This window comes from Sinocyclocheilus anshuiensis, unplaced genomic scaffold (genome assembly GCF_001515605.1).
Source record: "Sinocyclocheilus anshuiensis isolate Anshui unplaced genomic scaffold, SAMN03320099.WGS_v1.1 scaffold86, whole genome shotgun sequence".
Taxonomy (NCBI): Eukaryota; Metazoa; Chordata; class Actinopteri; order Cypriniformes; family Cyprinidae; genus Sinocyclocheilus; species Sinocyclocheilus anshuiensis.
The window spans coordinates 2172648-2198143 of NW_015547662.1; the positions used below are offsets into that span (position 1 = coordinate 2172648).

Genomic DNA, 25496 nt, shown 5'->3' on the forward strand with positions numbered 1-25496 from the left:
TGTGTTTGTAGAAAAAAATAAATTAATACTTTTATTTAGCAAGGATGCATAATTTGATCAAAAAGTTACAGTAGAGATATTTATATTGCTAAAAAATATTTCTATTATAAATAGAAATCTTTTTTTAAATCTCTGTTTTTTTAACTTTCTATTGATCAAAACAAAATAATATTAAGCAGCATAACTGTTTTCAACGTTGATATTTATAAGAAACAAATCAGCATATTACAATGATTTCTGAAGGATCATGTGACACTGAAGACTTGTAATCACAGAAATAAATTACATTATTAAAATTACTATTTTTGATCTACCGGGCACATGCCCAGGGCACTAGACCAGAGGGGGGCCCAGTCGAAATACTGCTCCTCCAGGAATGCGATTTCAACCGTGGCCCCTCAGGATTTTAAGCAAAGTGGATTTTGAAAGCAGCTTCCAAAAGACCAAAAATGGCTGAATAATATTTTTTTAAATATTTGATACGATTAGAACGTTCAGTGCGGCAAAGCATCAGCTGCCAAATTCAAATCTGTGTTCGTGCTTTGGCTGGCGCTGAGCCAGACGCGTTTTTACAGTGCTGCGCATTATAACCAATCACACAGGATTCTGTTGAGCTTATGAATGCAATGGCCAATCAGAGACTTTCAGATGAGTCAACACTGAAACACGGTGTTTTGCTCTCATCAGAAACAACAAAGTGCAGATGTGAGTACGAATGTACGTAAAATATTCATTTCACAGTGTAAACAGCTTCGGTGATTTTTCTCTGGCGAATTCTCTCATCATAAACAAAGTGCAGATGTGTGTACGATGTAAGTAAGATATTCATTTCACAGTATAAACAGCTTCAGTGATTATAATGGGAGTTGTTGAGAGTGCTTGAACTCTGTCTAGACTGAAGTTAATATTCTTTGATAATGCAAATATTCTTTGCTCTCTTTATGTACAATGAAAGTGTTATAATTAGTAACTTACAATGTTTTTATTAAATTTACGTTAAATACAAAGTCAGTCGTATTAAAAATATTCTATGATATGACACCCATATCTAGTACAAGTTAAAAGACGGATTTTATGCATAGGCTAGTTAATAGATTACACTAATATTAGGTTACTTTTCCCATAGCCCATTATAGATAAACACGATCTATAAAGGTGCAAAATGTATTTACTTATATTTGAGAATTGTGATATTTTATGATATAGTTAACAAGTTTGGGAAAATTTAGAATAAAAAAGGAATTAAATTTCAACCCGAGGGGGGCCTTTAATCGGTCCTTGCCCAGGGCACCGCTGAGTCATAATCCGTCCCTGTATATATATATATATATATATATATGATCAAAAAGTTACAGTAGAGATATTTATATTGCTAAAAAATATTTCTATTATAAATAGAAATCTTTTTTTAAATCTCTGTTTTTTTAACTTTCTATTGATCAAAACAAAATAATATTAAGCAGCATAACTGTTTTCAACGTTGATATTTATAAGAAACAAATCAGCATATTACAATGATTTCTGAAGGATCATGTGACACTGAAGACTTGTAATCACAGAAATAAATTACATTATTAAAATTACTATTTTTGATCTAATAAATGCAGCCTTGCTTGTAAGGATCTTCTTTTTAAAACACCAAAGATCTTACTGACTCATAACTTTAGAACAGTAGTGAACATTTATATATTAATAAACATTACAGCAGTAATAGCAAATTACAATAGATTTTTTACCATTATATGCCATTTGTATATAGTAGTTTGAGATCTACTTTATCTAATATTTTTCATCTTCTTCCTCAACTTTCATTTAGGTCTGGCTCCATTATGGCATGGACTCTGACCCTTTTAATTCCAGATGGATAAAATCAGGTCACATTCTACAGTTCTACATTATTTCACTTCACATTATGTGTGCATGTTGACTTTAAACGGGAAACAACATACATAGCACACAATGAAAAGCTGCATAGAACAGAGTGAAAATCAAGCATAAAACACAAAAGACAAAGCAGCCACCTGCTATAAGCTGACGCATTAAAGCATGTGACTCAAAGTTAGACATTCAACAGCGCTGAAAAACTAGTGAGGACATACAAACAAGAGTAGAGTCAAACAAACGTGACACCAGACTGAGGTGAGGTGCGCCAGTCGAGCGTGATAGTTACGTTAGTGCCCGTGGCAGCTGACAGGGCGGTAGGAAGCTCGTCAGGGGTATTGGAGGCGTGGCTGAGTGTGGGGGATGGGGTGGGCGTGGCCGCAGGGGAGGAGTCCATGCCACAGATCCGCAGCTCCTCCAGCCCAGCCGTGGATGATGAATAATGACTCAGCGCCGACACAGTTACTGGTGACGGAGCAGGTGAGGCCGACATTAGCCTGGAACGTTCCAGAGGGGCGTAGGGTGTCGGTGAGAGGGCTTTGGGCAATAGCCCTGAAAGGAAGTCAGGGGAATCCTGACTGGCCCGGCTATACGGTGACCGGCGAGCTGATGGGTCTGGGGAAGGCGGTCCAGAAGAGAGCGGCCCGATGCTCCCTCTTACAGGGGAAAACTCACACTGATGGAGGCGGGTGGGAGGGAATAAAAGGGAAGGAAGACAAGTTATTAAAGTGAACGCAAAACAAAGCCGGTGAGCACAGGCAGATTGAACCATGTTGAGTGAAGAAGAACAGGTGAATCTGTGGGAAGGAATAAAAGGTACTTGGCTGGAAAAATGAAAGAAAATAGTAATTAGCAGTAAACACACACGCTCTTTCATCAAGCCGTCTGTGTACATTCACTCTATTCCATCAGATGAGGGTGAATGAGTGCTAAATGGGTTACACTCAGTTTAAGAAAGAGAGCTACAAAAATTTCCAAAAGTTTGGAATAAATAAGATTTCACCAAGGCTGCATTTATTTGATGAGAAAAACAGTTTAAAAAACTGAATTAAATGGAAAAGAACTGTTTCATATTTTAATTTTCAGAAGCCATTAACATAATATAATATGCTGATTTGGTGCTCAAGAAACATTTCTTATTATTATCAGTATTGATAACAGTGAGTGCTGCTTAATATTTTTTGTGTAAACCATGATATATATTATTCCAAAGTTTGGGGTAAGTAATAAAAGTAAAAAAAAAAAACTTCAATGTTTTAAACATTGATAATAGCAAGAACCATTATTAATAATTGGGTACCAATAATAATTGATAAATATAGCTGCAAGCAGCAATTAAGTGGCCAAGCACAACAGAGGTAAAATAAAGAGCTAAGGAGCTGTCTTTAATTACTCAGTAAAGACCAGGGCTGCGTTCAGCCCTGACAAAACGGTGCAAAACGTTTTTTAAACGGAAACGGTGGTGCGTTGAACACCCTGTTGTGTTGACACAAGAGTTGCAACTATGGCAGCTGAGAAGGCCATTCTTTGTGTTCTTTTTAAAGAATTTTCGGAGCCTGATGAAATCGGTATAAATACGTGTTTAATACTGCAAAATATGCTCGCTGTTACAGTCACTGCCCTTGCCCTCCAGAATAAAAGAGAACATCCCAATCGAGTGAAGGGATTTGTGGAAACTGTGGTTCCTTGACACACCCACCAAACAAGAGAAAACGTATCTCAAATCCCCGTTGCACATCGTTGCACACCGTTTCCAGGAAACATGTCGTTGAAACCGGAAACCGTAGCAAAACGTTGCGCACCGGTTTGAGCTTAAACTTGCCCCAGGGTTCTCCGACCCTGCTTCAACACACCTATCTGTAATTAAGTAGCCCTGAACACCTTGATTAGCTGGTTCAGGTGTGTTTGATTAGGGTTGAAGCTGAACTCTGCAGTATTGTAGCTCTCGAGGAGCAGGGATAGAGACCCCTGTTAAAGGATGTTTCTCAAACAGAAGGCTGCATCCTATGAAGGCTGCATATCTCGGCTGCCATGTCATCAAACGTCGCAGAAGGCCATCTCAATCAGAAGGATCCTTGGAAGGCAGCCTTTGTTTCGCGTCCTTCATTCAGCTGAATTTGAAGGATGCATGGGATGTATCCTACGCGACCTTCAATCACCCACAATCCTTTGTACTTATTCCATTTCACGAAAATAAACTGACGAAAAACAAGTCAGTACTGAGTTTGTCTGAATTTATTATGAAATGTAAGACAAAAATAATGTTTTCGGACATGAAAGGATAGATGTTATCTTTTGTTTTGGTGTAAATTACTTACTAAACGCTAAACTGCCAATAACTTAAGCCGCGGGAAGACTAGACGACTGTGATTCGTTGTATTGCATTAATAGAAAGCAAAATAATATAAAAATTTGTAATACAAAGTATTTTTCCAAAACAAAGTTTTATTAGCGTTTTTGTGCCGTGACGGTGAGGGCGGGTGTGACGTAGCCACGCTCACTTACTAGACTGTCTCATTCTAGTGTTTAATGCCGAGGAGGACTCTAGCCTACAAGACTCTGAAGGACTGAGCTAGGAAGGATGCAGCCTCGGTAGGATGCAGCCTTCCATTTGAGAAGCATCCAAAGACATTTGTTGATACATAATTTTACTATAAAATTCAATATGGCCGAAGCCCCAAAAGGCCGGCATAGGAAAAGTAGGTATAGTTCGATTTGGTACGCCGTTCAAATCTAACGAGACCAATCTTATGATTTTTGACTGAACTGGTCAAGTTATAAGCAGAAATGTCAATTTTTTATATCTTTGACCCGTAGGTGCCGCTGTGCTGAAACTACTCATGTGCCCTCAGGTCATGCTTGTTATAACATAGCATTGTGTAGATATAGCCTTACGTCTATTTTTGCACACATTTTGTCTAATTCGTTAACGCTCTTTACGAAAACGGTTTGGTATATAAAAAAGCTTTTGATAACTTTTTACCAGAATGCTCTGAAGATGATCTGAGAGAATTTTGGTGAAAATTGGACAAACTAAATTTTTCGGAAAATTCTAAATTGCGAAAAAAAAACTTGACCCGTAGAAATTTACATTTTGGTATGTATTCGACTCGGCATGAGCCAAAGAATCAGAGGGAAAAAAATTTGCTTCTAGACCTTACAGTTCAAAAGTTATTAGCATAAATATGAGTGCAAATTTGGCCTATTGGTGGCGCTAGAGAGTTTGAGATAGAGACTCCAAATTTTCTATGGTTAATATTGAGCCTCTATCTGTGTGCCAAATTTCATAACTTTCCCACAAGCGGTTATAGACACCCAGAGCGGAAGAAAAAGAAAAAGAAGACGAAGAAAACTAACAGATACAATAGGTGCCTAAGCGCCTAAGTTATAATATCTGATAGTAGCAAATCAGCATATTAAAGTGATTTCTGAAGGATCATGTGACATTGCAGACTGGAGAAATGGCTGTTGAAAATTCAGCTTTGCCTTCTCAGAAACAAACTCTATTTTAAAATATATTCAAATAGAAAACAGCTCTTTTAAATTGTAATAATATTTCACAATATTACTGTTTCTACTGTATTTGTTATTCAAATAAATGCAGCCTTGGTGAGTATACGAGCATACTTCTTTCAAAAACATTAAAACATCATAATTATTCCAAACCTTTGACCAGTAGTATAAGTGTACATTATCACTGTAAATAAATGACAGTAATACCACCAAACTTCTCGCTGGTCTTGGTGGTACAACAGGGGCTCGCGTAGGGTCAGCGAGGGCCACTGTGTTTTTCTTGGATTCAATTTCAGACCCTGACTGGGTCTCTGCTTGGGGTTCTGGACTGCGGGGAACTAACTGGATAGAGAGAGAAGCTTCGTGTGTTTCAGAAGTTGCAGTGGGGTCTTGAGCTGGGGGAGCAGTTGTACTTTTTGGCTTAGTTTTAGACTTAGGGTCAGTTTTAATCATGTTTGTCTTGTTAGGTGCTGCATTTAGATGGTCAGTGGTAAATTTTGAAGATGACAATTTGTTTCCCAGAACCCGAGTGATAAAACTGTTAGCATTAGCTTGTTGGGACAAGGGGGGCTCCTCCAGGGGGGCTCCAGGGGTGCTAGTGGAGGTTCGTGTGGTCTTAGAGTATGAGTACGAGGAGGTGTAAGAGCCTGTGGAAATTATATCATGACTCTGTGGGGGAGAGAGGGAGGTGTCTGACAGCATTGCAAGGGAACTGTAATATGGGGGGTTAGGGGTCATGTGATAGCTCTCTCTCCGAGGGGGCGGCAAGGGGACCTGTCAGAGAAAAGGTCAATTCAAATATATAAAGTCAGTTCAAATAAAGTACATTTTCTCAGAGAAATTTCAATTTGACTGCTTTAGGGGTCAAGAAAATCACACTTGATATGAATCCTCTAGAAAGAAGTTATCATATTGGAAAAAGAACATGATGAATATTAATCCCAAATAATTTTTGAAGCTATATAATTTTGAAGCAATGCATAACATGAAAGAAGAGGATCGTTTGTTGTGGAAAAAAAATGAAGGGGGTACAAAATTAATGTAAAAATGTATTAGGAATAAATATGTACCGGTGTGGGAGATTTCTTATCCTGTAGGTTCGGTCTAACGCTGCGGAAGCCTTTAGAAATCAAGGACGAGCTACTGGCATCTCCATTCCTTAACCCTTCAGACACACTACGTGAACGCCAGGCATCTACACACAGATAAATAAATACAAACACACACACACACACACACACACACACACACACACACACACACACACAAACAAACAAATTATTATAGTTATTGTTAACTAAAACTAAACCTAAGTGAAATAATGCTCATACAAAATAAAATAAAATAGAATTATTAGATTAAAAAAATGTAACCTTGGAAAAAAACTTGAAAATAAAAAAATAATAATACCAAAACACTTATTCTTGTAGTAAATATTGTCTTAAGTGTCCAAATACTTCATGTAGTCACTGTACAGTACACACGAATATTTATATAAACACACTGATGAAAACAGAATCACATGCACATCCAACAAACACTTGCCTGAATCTGATGACTGGGAATCACTACCTGTGGAAAAATAAAGCTGTATTAATATAAACACAATATTGTAACAATTACATAAGTGAGCTAACAATTTGGATGCGGAACTGCAAAAATTCTGTTAATATCATAACACTAATGGCCACAGAAAACCAAGACAAATATGACACAAAAGATACAAGACATGCAGAAGGCTCATAGCCATTTAAATGAAGGGAGAACATGGCTCAGTTTTTAATGCTCCTATGTCATTTCTATATCTTGACTTTTTGCTAAAAATATATATTTTTCCCCCTTTGGTTATATCTTATCTTGCTCATTACAGCATGTGAGTCAGTCCTGTTATTGGTGCCCCCTCCAAAATGATGTGCATGACGGCCACAATATGGGAATGAAAAGAGAGATGCAGAATTACAGAGAACAGATGATTAAAGAGCAGAAGCTGCTGTTGAACACAACTGAGAGAGACAGCTAGTAAGACAACACAAAGTTTGAAACACCATCTACTCCTCTCACTCATAATGATGATTAAAACTACAACATATGTTAACCTGAAGAGTGGAAGAACGAAAACTTACATTTTGAACAAAAACATAAATAAATGTATATTACAAGAATTAATTCTGGTCCTGTATTTTGCAAACTATACATGAACACATGCTGTCAGGATGACAGACGTTTCAGCACTGTAAGGGCCATTACAACTGAAAGTGAAGGGCATGGTCTCCATGTTGCTGTTTAAATTGGCATCCATTTTATTTCTTCAAATCAGTCTGTGCCTTAAACATTTCCACATTAAAAGAGTACAACAGTGCATCTTTTCAAAATTTAAAGACGTGCTGTCATATCTCAACCTATAAACTAAAATACTATATACTAAAATACTACAAATATTATAGAGGCAACATGGAACTGGCCTCAAAGTAATAATTCAAACACACAAAACAACACTGAGAGAGAGTAAATAATGACAGAAAAAAAGGATAACGTAGACAAATGCAGCAAGACATGGAACAAAACAGATGTTGTGAACATAAAAACGTAAAACAAGCACATATAAACAGAACACGGGGAGAAAACCCATTTAAATAATGAAGGCAGATGAAACAACGGTAAGCTAAATGAGATAAGACATTCTAAAACTCTGTGTCTATTAGACAGCCCTGCTCCATCACTGATACCTGCAGCTGCGTACAGGTTGGGTGAGATCTGGACCCTCTTCACAGGCCAGAGAGTGAGCGACAGGGACGCTCTTTTATGAGCACGTCCTCCGCTATCTGGAGTATGTTTGTTTGCACACACACACACAGAAGCCCACATGCAAAACAAACAGAAAGCAAAGCACACGCTCTTTTATGAGCACGTCCTCCGCTATCTGGAGTATGTTTGTTTGCACACGCACACACAGAAGCCCACATGCAAAACAAACAGAAAGCAAAGCACATGCATTGTCAATGCAACATTATTGCAGCAAAAGATTATGCAAAAAAATAAAAAATAAAAAAATAAATAATAATAATAAAATTCAATGATGAACATTACAGTTCAAAAGTTTGGGGTCAGTTAGATTACTAGATTTTATCTAGGATGCATTAAATAGATCAAAAGTGACAGTAAAGGCATGTACAGTATAATGTTACAATAAATGCATCACCGTTTCCACAAAAATATTAAGCTACACAACCATTTTCACTTGTGATAATAATAATAAAAAAAATATGTTACTTGAGCATTAGAGACTTCTTTAGAAAAAAAACGTAAAACAAAAATCTTACTGACCCTATAAACTTTTGAACAGTATTGTGTTGTAGCAATTAAAAGTTAGTCTTCCTTTAGAGAACAGCATACAACTTGTGCAGTAACTGATTTGCAAAGCATTCTGGGAAAGATGACAGATTATAATGACACTGTTTCCAAACCAGGCATGATGTGAACACATTTTATATGTATTATGCCTAAAGTAATATGGAGCCTGATTTCGGACCAATAATATTACTTTATTTTCCTAAATGAGCAGTAATGAGCAAAACAGAGCTTACTGTGTGGAATATTATAGCATATCCCACAATGCAATGCATTTGGTTTGGTTCAATCAAGAAGCACGTACTGCACCTCTTTCTAACACAAGATGTTACAATGTTACAACATTTTTACACAAAAGTTTCTTAAAAATGCACAATAACTGGTTTGTTGCATTTGTAGCTAACAACTTACACAGGTATTTTAATAATAGACTTACCTGTGTTCATAATGAAGATCTCCACTGAACTGTGTTCTGAAGAAGGACACTTTCACCTGTAAAACACATCAAACTATTCTAAATAATCTCAAAATTGATTCATCTACACATGCATAAATAGTTGTTTAATGTCCAATACCACCTGCTAAAGTGCCTAAACTGTTTAGCAACCGTGTATTTTTGTCTAGCAGTTCTATGACTAGCACAGGTTATATTTATTCAGAGTGACAGATATAGAGGATATTCTGTTTTAAACATGTTTATTGTGTATCAAATGGCGACATAGACCTTAATATGGATCCATGACAGACAACAGCTAAAACTGTGGCGTCTGTGTGTGTGTGTGTGTTTGTAGTAATACTCTGACTGACACCAGACAGTCTGGACACCAAGAATACACTCAATGTGCCTGCTATGTGTTAATTTTACTGTGCATTACACACATTTTCCCTCTCTCTAGTCACTATCAGTATTGCAAACATGAAGCATGAGGTGTGGAAGGAATGTGTGTGGTGGGATCTAATCATAGCATTTGTATCTGTCTCACATGAATACTAAATAATGTTACCCAATAGACATTTTAACAAGATAACAGATTTAAATTATGGCAAGATAATGTTATGATAATGTTGCTCCACTTCAAAATAGCAACAGTTGAGGATTTCCAAACACACTTCTTACAATAACTGATAAAGTGTCTCTCATGTTCACTGAGGCTAACAGGGAGCAGACATAATGGATTAAAGACAGACATAAAAATAAGATGCAGTTGTCAGATATCCCACTGCCACTGACAGATTTATAACTTGTCAAGAGAAACGTGTTACACCCAGGGAGTGAAAACGCTGTCAACACTATTTGAGTCTCAGTAACTTAAGCAATGGCCCCATTGTGGTCCTAATGTGACCCAGGATTCCATAGTAAAATCAATTAAGTTTTAAACTTGTAATATTAAATGAAAACTATTATGAAGTATTGGTTAGATGTAGCCGACAAGACACACTGTAGCGCAAGACGTCAGGTTATAGATTGCCTAAAGCACTTAATACATTTACTAAATGGCTATGTACTTTTCAATTGTCTCCCATCTTGAACTAATGCAGGAAGTCGAAGAACACTCTAGAAGGATTTTCATAACTTGCTGCGTGACCCAGCTAATGCCATGAAGGTTTATAGTTGTTGCCTTCAAAAACTTGAAGGCCCAAGTTGTTGAGGCCAAAATAAAGACACTAAAAGCACTAATAAAAGTCTCTGGGTCATCAAGAAAAGGAAGCAAAACACAGACTATTTAAGGATCATCTGCACTATCCAGAACCAGTCTAGTAATTTACTACCAAGCTATCTTATTTTCAATACAATATTTTACATTTTGGTGAATTGGTACGAAATTCTTAATAATTTGTACGACCTGTAAAACAGATACAATATCTCTTGAGACCGTGTTGCCTATTTCAGAAAACTCATATGAAACCTCAGAGAAGGAATTGAAATGGACTCATGAATCAACACCGCAAAAAAATTATTTTCTTACTTAGTATTTTTGTCTTGTTAAATATCTAAACATTCTTGAATCAAGATGCATTTACGTGAGAAGCAAAATGACCTAAAATATTAAGTCTTGTTTTTTTTTTTTTTAATTTTAAAAAAATGTGCTAGTTTTTGCTTAAGAAAAAAAGATCTGCCAATGGGGCAAGAAACATAATCTTAATTCAAATCAAACTAGATTATTTTTCCTGACCCTCTAACAAATAACATGAATTTTCCTTATTTTTCAACTCATCATCCATCTGGCTTCATTGTGGTATATGTATTTCCAACCTTTTTCCAATCCAATTCCCAATGGGTAAAATCAAGTCCTGTCCATCCAACCTCAAAATGTTTTCCAGTATCCTGATCCACAGCTGCAGCTTTGAGCACCTGATTAGTTACTGGCAATATTAGTGCAAAGCCCTCTGGGTGCACTTGAGTGTGACAAACATTCAATGCCATCTGCAGCTTGTGTTAACAGGCAATTAAGCTGGCATTTCCGTTATGTAATGGACTAGCTGCCACGGCTATACACTTCCCCATGAATACTGTAATTCTCCGTTGTTTGACAGGGCTCAGCTGGAACATATTTGTGTTCAGACAGATTTGTGGCATAAATAGCCAGAGTCAGCTCAATACAGATTTTGTCAGTAGCTTTGAGTATTTGCTTGCCGTTTTCATGACATGACTTACACACTAATAATGTTGTTCTTAGCCATTTCCTTGCACATATGTGACCCTGGACCACAAAACCAGTCATAAGGGTCAATTTTTTTAAATTGAGATATATACATCATCTGAAAGCTGAATAAATAAGCTTTCCATTGATGTATGGTTTGTTAGGATAGGACAAAATACTGAGAAAATCGCCTTTAAAGTTGTCCAAATGAAGTTCTTAGCAATGCATATTACTAATCAAAAATTAAGTTTTGATATATTTACGGTAGGAAATGTATAAAATATCTTCATGGAACATGATCTTTACTTAATATCCTAATGATTTTTGGCATAAAAGAAAAATCGATAATTTTGACCCATACAACGTTTTTTTTGGCTATTGCTACAAATATACCCAAGTGACTTAAGACTGGTTTTGTGGTCCAGGGTCACATATATGGGCTTTCACACTTCAAATTGTTAATTGAGACATTTTTTAACCATGGGGTAGTGGTAACACACTCATTTTTGGTCTCTTAAATTGTCTCTTCCACACACACTCACACTGCCTGTGGAATGTCGGCACTATAGATCAGCATACAGTGACAGGACAGTACATGGATAGAGATTCAATGGGCAGACCAGAGGCATCACAACAGCTGTATGAGGAAACACACACTATTGTTCAAGAGTTTGGGGTCGGTAAGATTTTTAAATGTTTTGAGAGTCTCTCATGCTCACCATGGCTGCATTTATTTGAACAAAAATACATTGTGAAATATTACAACAATTTAAAATATTTGTTTTCTATTTTAATATATTTTAAAATGTAATTTATTCCTGTGATGCAAAACTCAATTTTCAGCATAATTACAGTCTTCAGTGTCACATGATCCTTCAGAAATCATTCTAATATACTGATTTACTGCTTAAGAAACATTTCTTATTATTATCAGTGTTGAAAACTGCTGTGCTGCCTAATATTCATGTGGAAACTGTGAAACTTTTATTCTTTGATGAATATAAAGTTCAGAAGAACGGCATTTATTTGAAACATAAAACTTTTGTAACATTAGAAATGTCTTTACTGTCAGTTTTGATCAAGTTCAAAGTATTTAAAACAGTAGTGTAGCGTGTTGAACACTACTGTGTTTATGTGTAGTCCAATTCTGAAGTGTTATATAAATCAGTGTTGTCAAGACCCTCTTGTATGATCACATTAGAGACATTCTCTTCTCATTTTGTGAAGGAGTAAAGTATGGGAAGCAGTAGCTATATTAGACGAGGGAGGAAACGCAATCTCACATCATGAAATCCATCATAAAATTCTTGCATGGTTCTCAAAAACAGCCTGTGCTCTTGAATAAAGTGTGTATGCGGGAAACTGATCTGACAGCTGATTCAGAGGGGTTCCGACAACCATGAGAACATCAATATGCACCACATGCCAGAACATATTTCACATCTGACAGCACTTCAGATTTATTTGCTATTTTTACACCTACACACACCCATCAACCTCTCCATTAAAGAGATTGAATTTGAATTTAAGTCAATGGAAACCAATATTGTTTTGTATCCTGGCATATGGACCAAAACAGCTGAAATATAATTCAATTTTGTTTCACATTCATTTTGAGTGTATTATTCCATTAAGCCTTTAGCTGTTATTTAAGAGTATTTCTAAGTATTTCTAAGCACCTATTAAAACCTTGTAATTCTTAATAGAAACAGCTTCAGGACTGTTATGTACTAAAAATGATATTTTCCTGGGAGGTAGGCTACAGTAAAGAATGGCTCGTAATAAGTAGTGACACTTAATCATCTTTATATAGTGGCAGAGAACATGTCTGTGTAATAAGGTCATTTTTTATCCCATATATAACAGTCGCTGAGTTAAATGTAGAACAGTGATATATTACGAATCTGCTGTGTGTACGAGTGAATGATTGTTTGTCTTGTAAGCATAAATAAAATCACTCTGTATAGGCCACCATCGTCCGCCAAAGAATTTGATTTGGAATATTTTAAACCACCATGACAGATTCAAAGAAGCCAGAGAATCCAAGTCAGCTAAATAAACCAACTCTACATAACTTGATGATATAATCTACAAAACGGGAGGACAACATCAAGCTTGAGCTGGAACAACAAAATGAATGTTGATGTTCAGCCTGATTAGCTATTCTGTCTAAAGCTAGTGGGAGTGAGAGGAGGAAGCTATAAGTGTGTTTGTGCCATTAGAGAGAATGTGGAGGCCGTGTGGGTTTCTAAAGTTATATGAAAGTTGTCATTATTCTATCGGATGCCCAAACGAAAATGTGAGTGCGTCTAAAAGTTTTGCGTAAATCCTTTACGCTCCTGCTTACTCTGTCCCTGCCCAAACCACAGACTCTCTGCCTCCCTCTGTCAGAGACGCTGATTCATTAGTGGCTTCACTCGTAACGCCACAAACCACATTCCACTTCCTATTAGTGCAGTGAAGCGTCTGGCACAGTGCACAGCAAGTAAACTAGGCTAATGTTTTGAACTAAACCAGAGTTTACGCAAAAGCAGTGTTTTTTTTTTTTTTAAATGAACACAATGCTAAATGCTAATAACATAATGCTAAATGCTAAAGGAAGCAGGAATGGGATGAGCTTGAGGTCAGTAAGATTGTTTTTTTATTATTATTTGAAAGAAATTAAATATTTTATTCAGCAAGGGTGAATTAAATAGATCAAAAGTGCCAGTAAAGACATTTATAATGTTACACAAGATTTCGAATTCAAATAAATGCTGTTGTTTTGAACTTTCTATTCATCAAATAGTCCTGAAATCCACGGAAATATTAAGCAACCATTTTCAACATTAAAAATAATAAGAAATGTTTCTTAAGAACCAAATCAGCATATTAGAATGATTTGACACTGAGAATGATTTTAATACATTTCAAAATATAATAAAACTGAAAACTTTTAAAAAAGCATAGAAAACATAAAAAATAAAATAAAAATCGTACTGACCACAAACTTTGGAACTTCAGTTGTTAAAGGCATTGGTGTAGTTGTGCAATCTTTAATTTATCCTCCAAAGAATTATGAGAGAAGCTACAGGTGATCAAACAGTGAATGCCAGTGACAGTGTTTATTGTTTAATAAAGGTTTAGAGGCAGGATATGAACAATGTGCTCATAATATTGTCTTGTACAGAGAATACTGACCTACTGTTGACTTCACCAGATTTATTTCATTGTGACTGAAATTGAGCCATCATCAAACAATAACGTTAGAGCAAATCGACAAAATGATTCTGGAAAGCAGTCTTGCTGGCAGTGCTCCGGTACTGCAGAGTGATTTATCATTTATTTTCTTGTTTAAAGGACAATGTGGTTTATGGTAGAATGCAGTAGATTATATTTACTGTATCATGTGGTTAACTGTGTGACACAGGGCAGTATGGTTACATGAGGAACTCAGAAAGCAATAACGCTGTGAAATAAAGCAGAGATTCATCAGTCAAGCTTAATTTAGTTTGGCGCTGCCTGCCTCATATTATTTTAACCGATATGATTGAAACATGATCCAGATTCCTGCTACTGTGACAGAGATAGAAAATCCTACACTGGTGAAAGCCACAACCACAAAGAGATTTTGCATGCAGAAATAAACCGTCATAAAACATATGACAGTCTGCCCATGTGTTTTACTCATATTCTCAAAGAATCATGGGAAACCACACACAGACAAAAAAAAATAAAATCCAATAAATAACTTAACATAGAAAGACATGCATTCATTGCAAAAGAAAAAAAAAAAAAAAAAAATATATATATATATATTTATTTGTGTTTTTATTTTAATTTTTTCAGTCTCTTTGACCATTTTAAAGCTTGCTAAAGTATAAATTTAGCAAAATTAATGAGGTTTAGGTTTAAAACAAGAAAAAAAAACTTGGAATTAAAAATAACTAAATTCCATATATTCAGTAATATTCATATTATTTTACACAGATTTGCTTCTCAAGTAAGTGCATCTTGTTTATAGAATTTATTTATTTACTACTGGAAAACAAGACTGAAAAAAAAATAACTGAAAAAATAATACTGCTGAAGTAAATGACCTTTTGCAGTGCAGTACACGTAAGAGAAGACCTTTAAAAAATATGTGACACAGATGGAGAATAGGTGACTACTCTTTTTTTTTTTTAAGGGTAAAGGTCACAACACGTCAGGGCCACCATGATGGGCACACTTACAGCACACTTTCACCACTTCAGATTATGAGTGCGTGTGCATATATATGAGTGTGTGTGTGTGTGAGTGTGTATACCCCTATTTAAAGCTGTACAAGAAAAGAGCAGTAGATAAACCATTTTAACTACCAGACTCACCTATCTCTAGAGTTTTCACTCTTTGATAAGTTAGGAACACACAGCTATTCCTGGATGTGAGTTACATTACATTTATTTTCACATTAAATAAATTTTGGAGTTGACCAGCCAAACACACACCACTTAAATAAAAATTGAGTTAAATTCTGAGGGCAGCAACTGTATCTGTCCTTCAGAATTTCAGAGATGGTCCTCACTGCAGAAAACAAGATCCAGGGGGCGAGGTTGGATCCAGATCCAACTCCTCCCACCTTACATATACCTAAACCTACCCGTCTCCACCCCCTGATCCCTAAACCTACCATCTCCACCCCCTAGATGTGGATCCAACCCCGCCCCCTGGATATTTGTTCTGCAGTGAGGGGCTACTGGAATTTCAAGCCAGATGTCCAACATAAATCTGAACGCAGACACAGCAAGTCTCGAGTCCCATCCGAACACAAGACCCATCCAAATAAGGAAGAATCCGTTTTGTTTTGTCTCGGAACAAGCTTCTGAAACAGTGCCAAGATATTTGATTTGGTACAATTTTGTGGGATATTTGTCAAAGGCTCATACCTTAAAAACGTTGTGTCAGGAGTTGCAAAAAGGAGTTTGAGAGACTCTGGGTGGTTAAATACCAGCTGCTGTTGCTGGGTCCAGATTGCTCTCTTGGTTTCCCTACTGACCACAGACATTCTAGTTAACTACAACCAGGCACTTCTGTTTCCCTGGAGCTTTACCCTTATGATCTCCAAAACAAAACAATGCCATAAAGGCTAATGAAACACTGCTAGTCCAAAAGAGAGTTTTCAGATAAATTACATCCAAAATAATGACTTAGTCTTTATTCCTGTAGCTCTGTTAAACTGAATAGGAATAGAATAACCACACAAAGTTGTGATTTACATTATTTTTTATGATTGTAAAGAAGTTAGACAAAACGCAAATCTGAATGTCTAACATGTCTAATTATTTGGCTCCTCTGCAGTGAATGGGTGCCGTCAGAATGAGAGTCCAAACCTTTATTGATGGATTGGAGTGGTGTGGAATACTTGTGGATTATTGTGATGTTTTTATCAGCTGTTTGGACTCTCATTCTGATGGCACCCATTCACTGCAGAGGATCCATAGGTGAGCAAGTGATGTGATGCTAAATTTCTCCAAATCTGTCTCCAAAACTCATCTACATCTTGGATGTACTTCTTGGATTTTTGAAGCCACCGAATTAAAAAGCAAGACGTTTGCAGCCATTGTACTGTTGGGTGATTTGATTATGTAATGCAGCATCTCTACAGAGCATGTAGGGCCTGATGACATATTCATCATGATAACCTGTTACTCCTCACAGAGCCGACAACATATTCATGCCCAGGGAAAAAAGTGATGATTTGAAGAAAAGTGAAATTAGGGTGCTTGGGCACAACATAAGCATGTCAGACAGAGAAATAGGAGACAAATAAATAAGTAATAGCCCTGAGCTATGAAAAATCTAATATGGTGAAATGAAAAATGTGCAAAATTGTATTATGTGGTAAAGGAAAAAGAATTAATATGCTTTAGCAGAATATGAAGAGGATGAAAACAGGGAGAGAGACAGAAGGGCGATTAAACAAACGAAACCGCAAGGATAGAGAAATGAGAAATTCTGTGAGAGCCTGTGGCATGCAGTATTATGTAAGATGAATGAGTTCCTTCAGGGCAGGATAATAATGAAGAGCAGCTCCTCACACACATACACTGCAGCGTAAGCTTCATTAGTGCTCAGTGCTGATTGGAGTAATTGCTGTGGTTTGTGTGCACCATAAAAGACAATAAAAGTTTGGCTCATTAAAGGAACATGAACAATGTCTCTTTTTTTCACACACAGATTTACCAAACAGACATAAACAGAACACTACACAGACTCATGCACCAAATGTGTGCATTGTTGCTAAAACTCAATCATTTTAAGACATGCAATTAATGTCTTAAATATGCTAAAAGGCACGCACATTCATATATATGATTTTTTTCTTCCCTCTTCATTATATTTCCTTTGTCCATCAGGGTGTTTATTATAATATGACTTTAGAAGGCTCAAAATAGAGTGCATTACTTACTTACTTCAGATGGGAATGTCCTAAAAGTCACTGGATGGCACGGCACAGACCACACCACACACTTAACTTCAGTCAAAGGGAAAGGGCTTGAACAGAATCACCTGCAATCTGTGAATAATGTCACCCATCCACTCCAGTGCAAATTCCACTGATACGATGAGTCTAAATATAAAATATCCTACCTGAAAAGCATGCCCAGTCATCTACAAAAATACACTTTTACAAGTGTTTGGAGGGCATACTTTTGGTTCATGTGATAATACTTAATTATTGTTCAAACATTTGGGGTCGGTAAGATTTTTTAATGAAAGTCTCTTATGCTCACCAAGGCTGCATATATTTGTCAACAAATTTTTTTAATAAATAAATAAATTGGTGAAATATTATTATAAGTGATATTATTATAGTGATCAAGACACATTATTATTATTAACAGCTGTGCTGCTTAATGGTTTGTTTTTTATTTATTTTGGAAACAATGATAGAATTTTTTCAGGATTCTTTGATGAATTGAAACAAAAAAAATATTTTCATGTATAACATTCACAAGACAAGACAATTACTAGCATACTTGTCTTCACACACACACACACACACACACACACACACACACACACACACACACACACACACACACACACATAATTAATTAATATGAGAAAACATTCTGGCCAGAAGACAGTATTTATAATACAGTATTTATAATGGCCAAATAAAAAAAAATAGAACTCAATTGTTTGTCCTCATTCAGGCCACTAAATGTATGTGTGTAATTACAGTCTGTGTGTGTGTGTGTGTGTGTGTGTGTGCCTGCATGCCCTGTTCGGCCAGGTTTTCAAGTATTCCCAGACCACTGAAACTCAAACTCACAGTTTCCTTTTGAGGCCTTTGTTGTGGTGAGAGCTAGTGAGCTTAAACAAATCACACACAAACACAGGAATGAGGAAGTACACACAAAGAGCCGTTATACACATCCCCTCGCTGTCGCTATCTCTAACACACAAATACAGAGAAAGTCAAATAACAAGCTACATCAGAGCTACATGGATATGTATCAGAGCTACAATATCAGAGCTGCATGGATCTGCTACTGTACCTATCAGATTAATCATTAAAACTTCAGAGAATTCCATCTGTTACTGGGAGATAATGAGATGCATTAGATGCTGAATGCAGGTATGCACGTGTGTGTGTGTGTGTGTGTGTGTGTAATGCAATCAGAGATCTCACTTTCTATGTACTTTAGGGGTGATGAAGTCAAGCTGTCGTTCCAGTTAGACATTGAGAGACACAGCAGACAGCCTTCATCCTATTGTTCTGTGCTATCAATGAACTTTCAAAATAGTCTGTAAAACATTCTTACATACATTGTGTTAAATTGATTGTGATGTAAGAACAGATTGATTTACAAAGCAATTAGTTACCCTCACATGTCATGAATGAATTCCAAAATTTAAACATTAATTTATGGGAGCAAATGCTAAATATTTCAAAATTTGAGCAACTTCACAATGCATGCAAACAAGAAACGTTTACATCATAAAATGAAAGAATTATGGGCATATGGGCAGTTCTTAAAAAGATTTATTCAAAAAGTCCTTTGGTTTCATTTGACGTCTCTGGTTTAAACTGCAGGCTGACTTTTTTTGTTCTATTCTAGGAAAGTGTTTGGCTGGAACCACAAAGAAAGAAAGAAAGAAAGAAAGAAAGAAAGAAAGAAAGAAAGAAAGAAAGAAAGAAAGAAAGAAAGAAAGAAAGAAAGAAAGAAAGAAAGAAAGAAAGAAAGAAAGAAAGAAAGAAAGAAAGAAAGAAAGAAAGAAAGAAAGAAAGAAAGAAAGAAAGAAAGAAAGAAAGAAAGAAAGAAAGAAAGAAAGAAAGAAAGAAAGAAAGAAAGAAAGAAAGAAAGAAAGATGCATTTCAGATGTTACTTTAAAATGGTAATTTTAGTCATTTGGTGTTAGAATGTTAGTCACACTCATTGATAACTTAAAGGGGTCATATGATGCGATTTCAAGTTTTCCTTTCTCTTTGGAGTGTTACAAGCTGATTGTGCATAGATAAGATCCCTGAAGTTGCAAAGACTAAAGTCTCAAAACCAAAGAGATATTCTTTATCAAAGTTAAGACTCTGCCACGCCCCCCTAAAACGGCTCGTTCTAACACGCCCCCACATATCTATGTCACTATGTGGAAATATTTGCGTAACGCAGCCCAAATGTTCACGCAAAGAAAGAAGGCGTCGTTTCAGTAACCGCAGTTAGTGTTGATGCAGCCATGTCAGGGAGACGCTGTGTGTTTCTAGGCAAAAGCAAAAGCACTTTATTTGGCCTTCCGAAAGTAGATGCATTTAGGAATCTTTAAGATTACTTACAACAGAACAGCAACGCATTTTATGGACGACCGTTTCTATTTGCTTTGAAAGATGAAGCTCGCGATTATGGTAAGGGGCGCTACATTTCCGACGCATGCTTGTGGTGTTCGGTCAATCACAATGCACTGGGTCAGTTGGCCAATCAGAGCAGACTGCGCTTGTCAGAAGGGGGGGCTTTGTAGAAAACGAAGCGTTTGAGGTGTGAATATAACAGTATTTGAAGCACTCTGAAACAATACTGACAACTGTGTTGAGTTGCTGTATGAACAAAGTTTTTCAATATCCAAGCCAGGCAAAAACTAGTGAGCTCCTCGCTGCTTAGCTAGGCATCTACCTTCTAACAGCATTCTATAGTGTCATGGAAACTCATAAGTGACAGCTTTGGTACACTCTACGCTTTACAGACTTGACAATAAAATTCAATCATTTTGCTAAGCTAACCACATGATGCTATCCACCTTATTTTTTTAGGTGGAAGTAGACCATTTCTTGTGAATGTGCGAGACTTCCACTTCATTAGCCATTATATAACTAGAAGAATAACAAAGTTCAGTCAAGTCACCTTTATTTATATAGCACTTTAAACAATACAGATTATTTCAAAGTAGGTTCACAGTAATAAACAGGAAAATAACATAATCAATGATTCAAACTTCATCAAATTTGAGACAATTTCAAATTCTGCAGAAAAAGCAGCTCTAAAAAGACAATAGTGCCATTATTTGGCTTAAAGGCACAATATGTAAGATTTTTTAATTAAAATATCCGAAAACCACTAGAACAGTGTTATATATTTTGCTGACTTGTGTACTTACATTATCCCAAATGTTTCGAAGAATGTTTGCGTGTTTTGTGTGAGCACATGGCTTTTGTTTTGTTTGTTTCTGTGTGCCATGTGCTCTCATGTCTGTCTTGACCCCGCCCTTCTTGTTATCTGATTATTGGTTAAGTTTCCCCACCTGCTCTGCCTTGTTACTATCCTTGTTTGCTCCCTATTTTATTCTCCTTGTGTTTGCAGTCCTGTGCCAGTCCGTTGTTGTCTGTACACCTTGTGTCTTTCACTGCAAAGCCTTGTCCTGCCTTGCCTAGCCTCGCCAGTCTAGTTGCCGGTCTGTTTTCCCCTACGGGGTAGTTTTTGTTTGTTTTTGTTATTTTGTTATTAATAAAAAGCCCATTACTTCTGCATATTGAGTCCTCGCCTCATCCCTTCACCCAACCCTGACAGTAAATGGTACAAGTATTTGAGCAACAAACCAGTGTGTTTTTGATTACGAAAATAAATTAAAATAACGTAATAAACCAGTTTGCAGCATTAAGTGGTATAACGGATTGTTTTTTTACAGCTTAAATAACTGGAAGCAGCTGATTGTCCATTTGTAATTACTCTGAACTGTTGTTATTGATACTTTTCAGTACTGCATAAAAAGTTTTATTATCAGTAATCCTCTCACTTCATACTCATTTCATCTTACTGAAATGCATTCTAAGATTGTCTTAGAATCTCCTTTAGAATTGGTCTGAAACAAGGTATCTTAAGAGGCAGCATAATTAAACTGTGTACCATTTGGAACAATCAATCTGAAGCGTGGGAAGTGCCACTATTCTGACTCCACAGGGGTTTCACTTGGTTTTGGAACAGAGAACATCTCTTTCCTTGATTCAGAAATAATATCAAGCAGATCGAGACCCAAAAAACACTGTACACTGCTGATTGTGCAAAATGTTCCAGTTTTCTATCCGTTTTTAATAGAGATGCAGTCAGACACATGAAAAGACAATGCCATTTTACTCAAAAGATGCGTGATCAGCATAACAATAAGAGAGAAAGCAAGAGATAGGGGGAATAGAAAGAAAGGATGAGACAGAGAAACAGAACAAGTATGATCCTACTGTCATATAAATTCCACTCTCGCTCTACTTCAAACGTCACTCAAAGAAAATGTCAGCACGGCACTTTTCTGCATTTTTTTTTTTTTTGCGACACTTTGTTTCTCTTTTTTAATTTGATTTTTTTTTTACTTCTGTATTCAGGCTATTATTATCAAGTCTTACCATCCAGAGCAGAGCAGCACTCCTGGGAGACAGGAGAGAGACTGTGTTGCCCAGTACACAAAGGATAGCTGACTCTAAACAATAAAGTCAAAGAAAGATTTAATAAAAAGATTGAATAAAATGTAAAAACTGTGCATTTTAGCTTTAGCGGTTATAAAGTCCATTATATGATCAGTCAGTGTGAGGTGTAGAGATTCAGATGTCTGTGAGTGGGTCGGCTTGTAACTTAAGTCTGAAGTAATGTATGACGTGACCTCTGATATACAACGGCCTGCTGGCCAGTCAGTGCTTAATGAAAAAGGACGTGATCGCAGGTCCTGCACATGCCAGGGATGACTGTGCTATCGCAACAAGCTGCAAACTGATACTACGCACAATGATGTAATGCTGAGAAAATGTTCCAGTAGCCTGATAAAACTGCAGTGAGGAACAATACAAATGAGAAAAGATCACACTGATAAAAAAACAACAAAGTATGGGTAAATGAAAGCTGATCCTAATCCACTGATTTATGTTATTTCATTTACATCATCAATTCACCAGAGAACATGATACTATGACACAGAATAAACTTCACAAGCTATGCATTAATCTACCATTACCTGGTTAAACTATTACAAACACTAAAAGTCAAACAAATAGTCATACGCTACAAAATGTCTACAATTAAACAAGCTCACAGTAGAGGGAATGGATAGACACTACCTCTGCTGACCCATCTCAACACCCAATCCATTATCACAGCGAATACCAGCTAAACATTCCAGACACGGAAAGTGAGGTTATAAAAAGCATTGCTGTTGAGTAAACACATGTATAATCATATATCTGTGGGTCGATACAGCAGTCACTGCTACTGGATTGCCATTTGCCCTATGGCAGCACTAGTTACTAGAGATGGTAAGTGGACTGTACAAGAAAAATAATAAAAAAAGAATGCTCTGAACCCCATTAACCAAAACCATTGTTAGTGCAGTGCACTGCTGTGATGTGACCCCAAACCACCTTTTAATGGCCTGTCTCCCAAAAGCATCATAGCTTAAGTAGCACTTAAAATCATCATAGATCTACAAGTACTGTTCGGTTGCTAAGTGCCTCAAAATTACATGCGACTGCAAAATTACACTTATTGTAAAATAATGTATGTCTATTTAAGGTCGTGATGCTTATAGTTTATGCAATGTACAATAAGGACATGTTTATTTATATTTAGTTTAAACTTGCATATTTTATTTTAAAATAAAATAAAATCTTTTACATTACATTTCTTTTAAATAGTTATCTGCTAGATGAGAATGTTTTTAGATTTTATTCAAAAATCTATGTAAAGCTATATGGTTCATGTACTGTAAAATGCATTCATAACCATGGTTATTATAGTTAACTAAAATTAAAACCATAAAAAAATTATTATTTGAAATAAAACAAACTTTCACTTTAAAGGGGTCATATGATGCTATTTTAAAGATCATTATATATAAAAAAGAAATCAAAATATTAATAAAAATGATAATAGTATCTCAGTGATACTGAAATAACTGTTTATAACCTCTCACTTAGAGAAAGCTATTAAGAGAGTCCGAGATGCATTGGGACACAGGGCTCTGATCGGAGCATTTCCCATGTGTCCAATGAATATTCTTCTCAGTCATACAGATACTGTGGGCCTACGTAGAGAATAATCTGCACTTTATCCAGCACTATTCTAGGGATCTCTACCCAGTAACATCAGACAAATGTACACAGGCACCTTGGCTTCAGGCATGCAGATCTCATCACACAAACACTCAGCGATGGGTTCACAGGGATGCTTTCTTTAGCACTTCACGCCTTTTTGACACTGTGACATTACATGCATGTGTATGTCTAGTTTCAGAAGTCCTTACCTTATGTAAAGAATTCAGATTATTTTCCTACAGCACACGCTGATTCAAGGCAGTTTTATAGGTTCATACATTTTGATAATGAGCCATAAAGTCTGCCTTAAATATGAATGATGAGGAATACATTTTCAGAGAGAGGTTCATATGTCTCAGGAGTTTCTCTTCAGAGATGTTTTTTCTTTTTCTTTTTGTCCTTAAATCTGATGATGCAGTGATTGGAAGCTTCATATCAGAACGATAACTAGCAGTAAATTGAATCACATTCATATGCAAGTTAATCAGGTTAAACTATTGAAAATCTTTAAATTATTTGATTGATTTCATAATTATGTAACTGATCATTGCTGTACACTCACATCTCTCAGTCAGTGTGAGGTCAATGGTGTGACTGCATTACCTGGCGTGCCCTTTCCCCGCCAGTTAATCTCCCACAAGAACAGTATTTAAATGAACGTGTAATACTGATATCCACAGATAAAGGGAGAGAGAGGGATAGAAATCCATCTAGCCTCTCACTTAACCATCATTACATCATCCTATACACACAATATCACACAGATCTTGTTCTCAAGAGATTAAAGCCATTCCATTCCATTGTCTCTGCTGTGCTTCAGCACATTAGCATCCTGTCCCCGGGCCATAGTCAGCTCATCAGATTTGACTATAGGGACATCCCCACTTAAAAAAGAAATTGCATCTGATTACTACAGTGAGTTCATTCTAGTATAATCAAGCGTTACATATTTTTAAAAAAACATTTATATATTAAAAATAAACAAAAGCAAAACATGCAGAATTATTATTATTATATAAAATTATATTGTTACAATATTACATTATATTTAACAATAAATGGAGTATAATTACATAATTTTAATTTTTGTTAATTGTATGAAGTTTTTTTTAATTATTGTTTTTATTAGTATTAATAGTAACAGTAATAAATTAATAAATTATAATTTATTAAGATATATTTTAAAATTATATATAATATATAGAAATACATATAATTCCATAATATTAATTATTACTATTATTTAAATGAAGTATTAAATATTTTAAAAAATATTATTATTTATTAGTATTATTGTTGTTGTTTAATTATTATTAATACATTATTATTTATTAAGATATATTTTAAGAACCTATATATATATATATATATATACACATTATTTATATATTCATTTATATATTATACTGTAATATATATTATCATTATTATAAAATGATATTGTAAATGTTGTTGCACAGTATGTATTAGAGCGTATGTATTAAAAAATATACATATAATGTGTATACTATTAGGGATATGCCGGTATCAAATTTTCATGTTGCGATTAATTGCTAATGTTTTTATCACGGTATACGGTATTA

General features: G+C 35.8%; 1 protein-coding gene across 3 annotated transcripts in view; it reads right to left on the bottom strand.

Annotated features, from left to right (window-relative positions):
• Positions 1-25496, bottom strand: part of sorbs2a (sorbin and SH3 domain containing 2a) — a 57106-nt gene that overhangs the window by 27926 nt on the left and 3684 nt on the right. For all 3 annotated transcript variants that reach the window (XM_016504628.1, XM_016504627.1, XM_016504626.1), the window contains exons 2-7: positions 9179-9234; positions 8121-8216; positions 6940-6966; positions 6465-6589; positions 5602-6168; positions 2171-2557 (exon numbers count right to left, since the gene is read on the bottom strand). In XM_016504628.1, coding sequence (XP_016360114.1) covers positions 2171-2557; positions 5602-6168; positions 6465-6589; positions 6940-6966; positions 8121-8216; positions 9179-9188 — 1212 coding nt within the window. In that variant the 5' untranslated portion in view covers positions 9189-9234. The remainder of the gene's footprint in view (positions 1-2170; positions 2558-5601; positions 6169-6464; positions 6590-6939; positions 6967-8120; positions 8217-9178; positions 9235-25496) is intronic.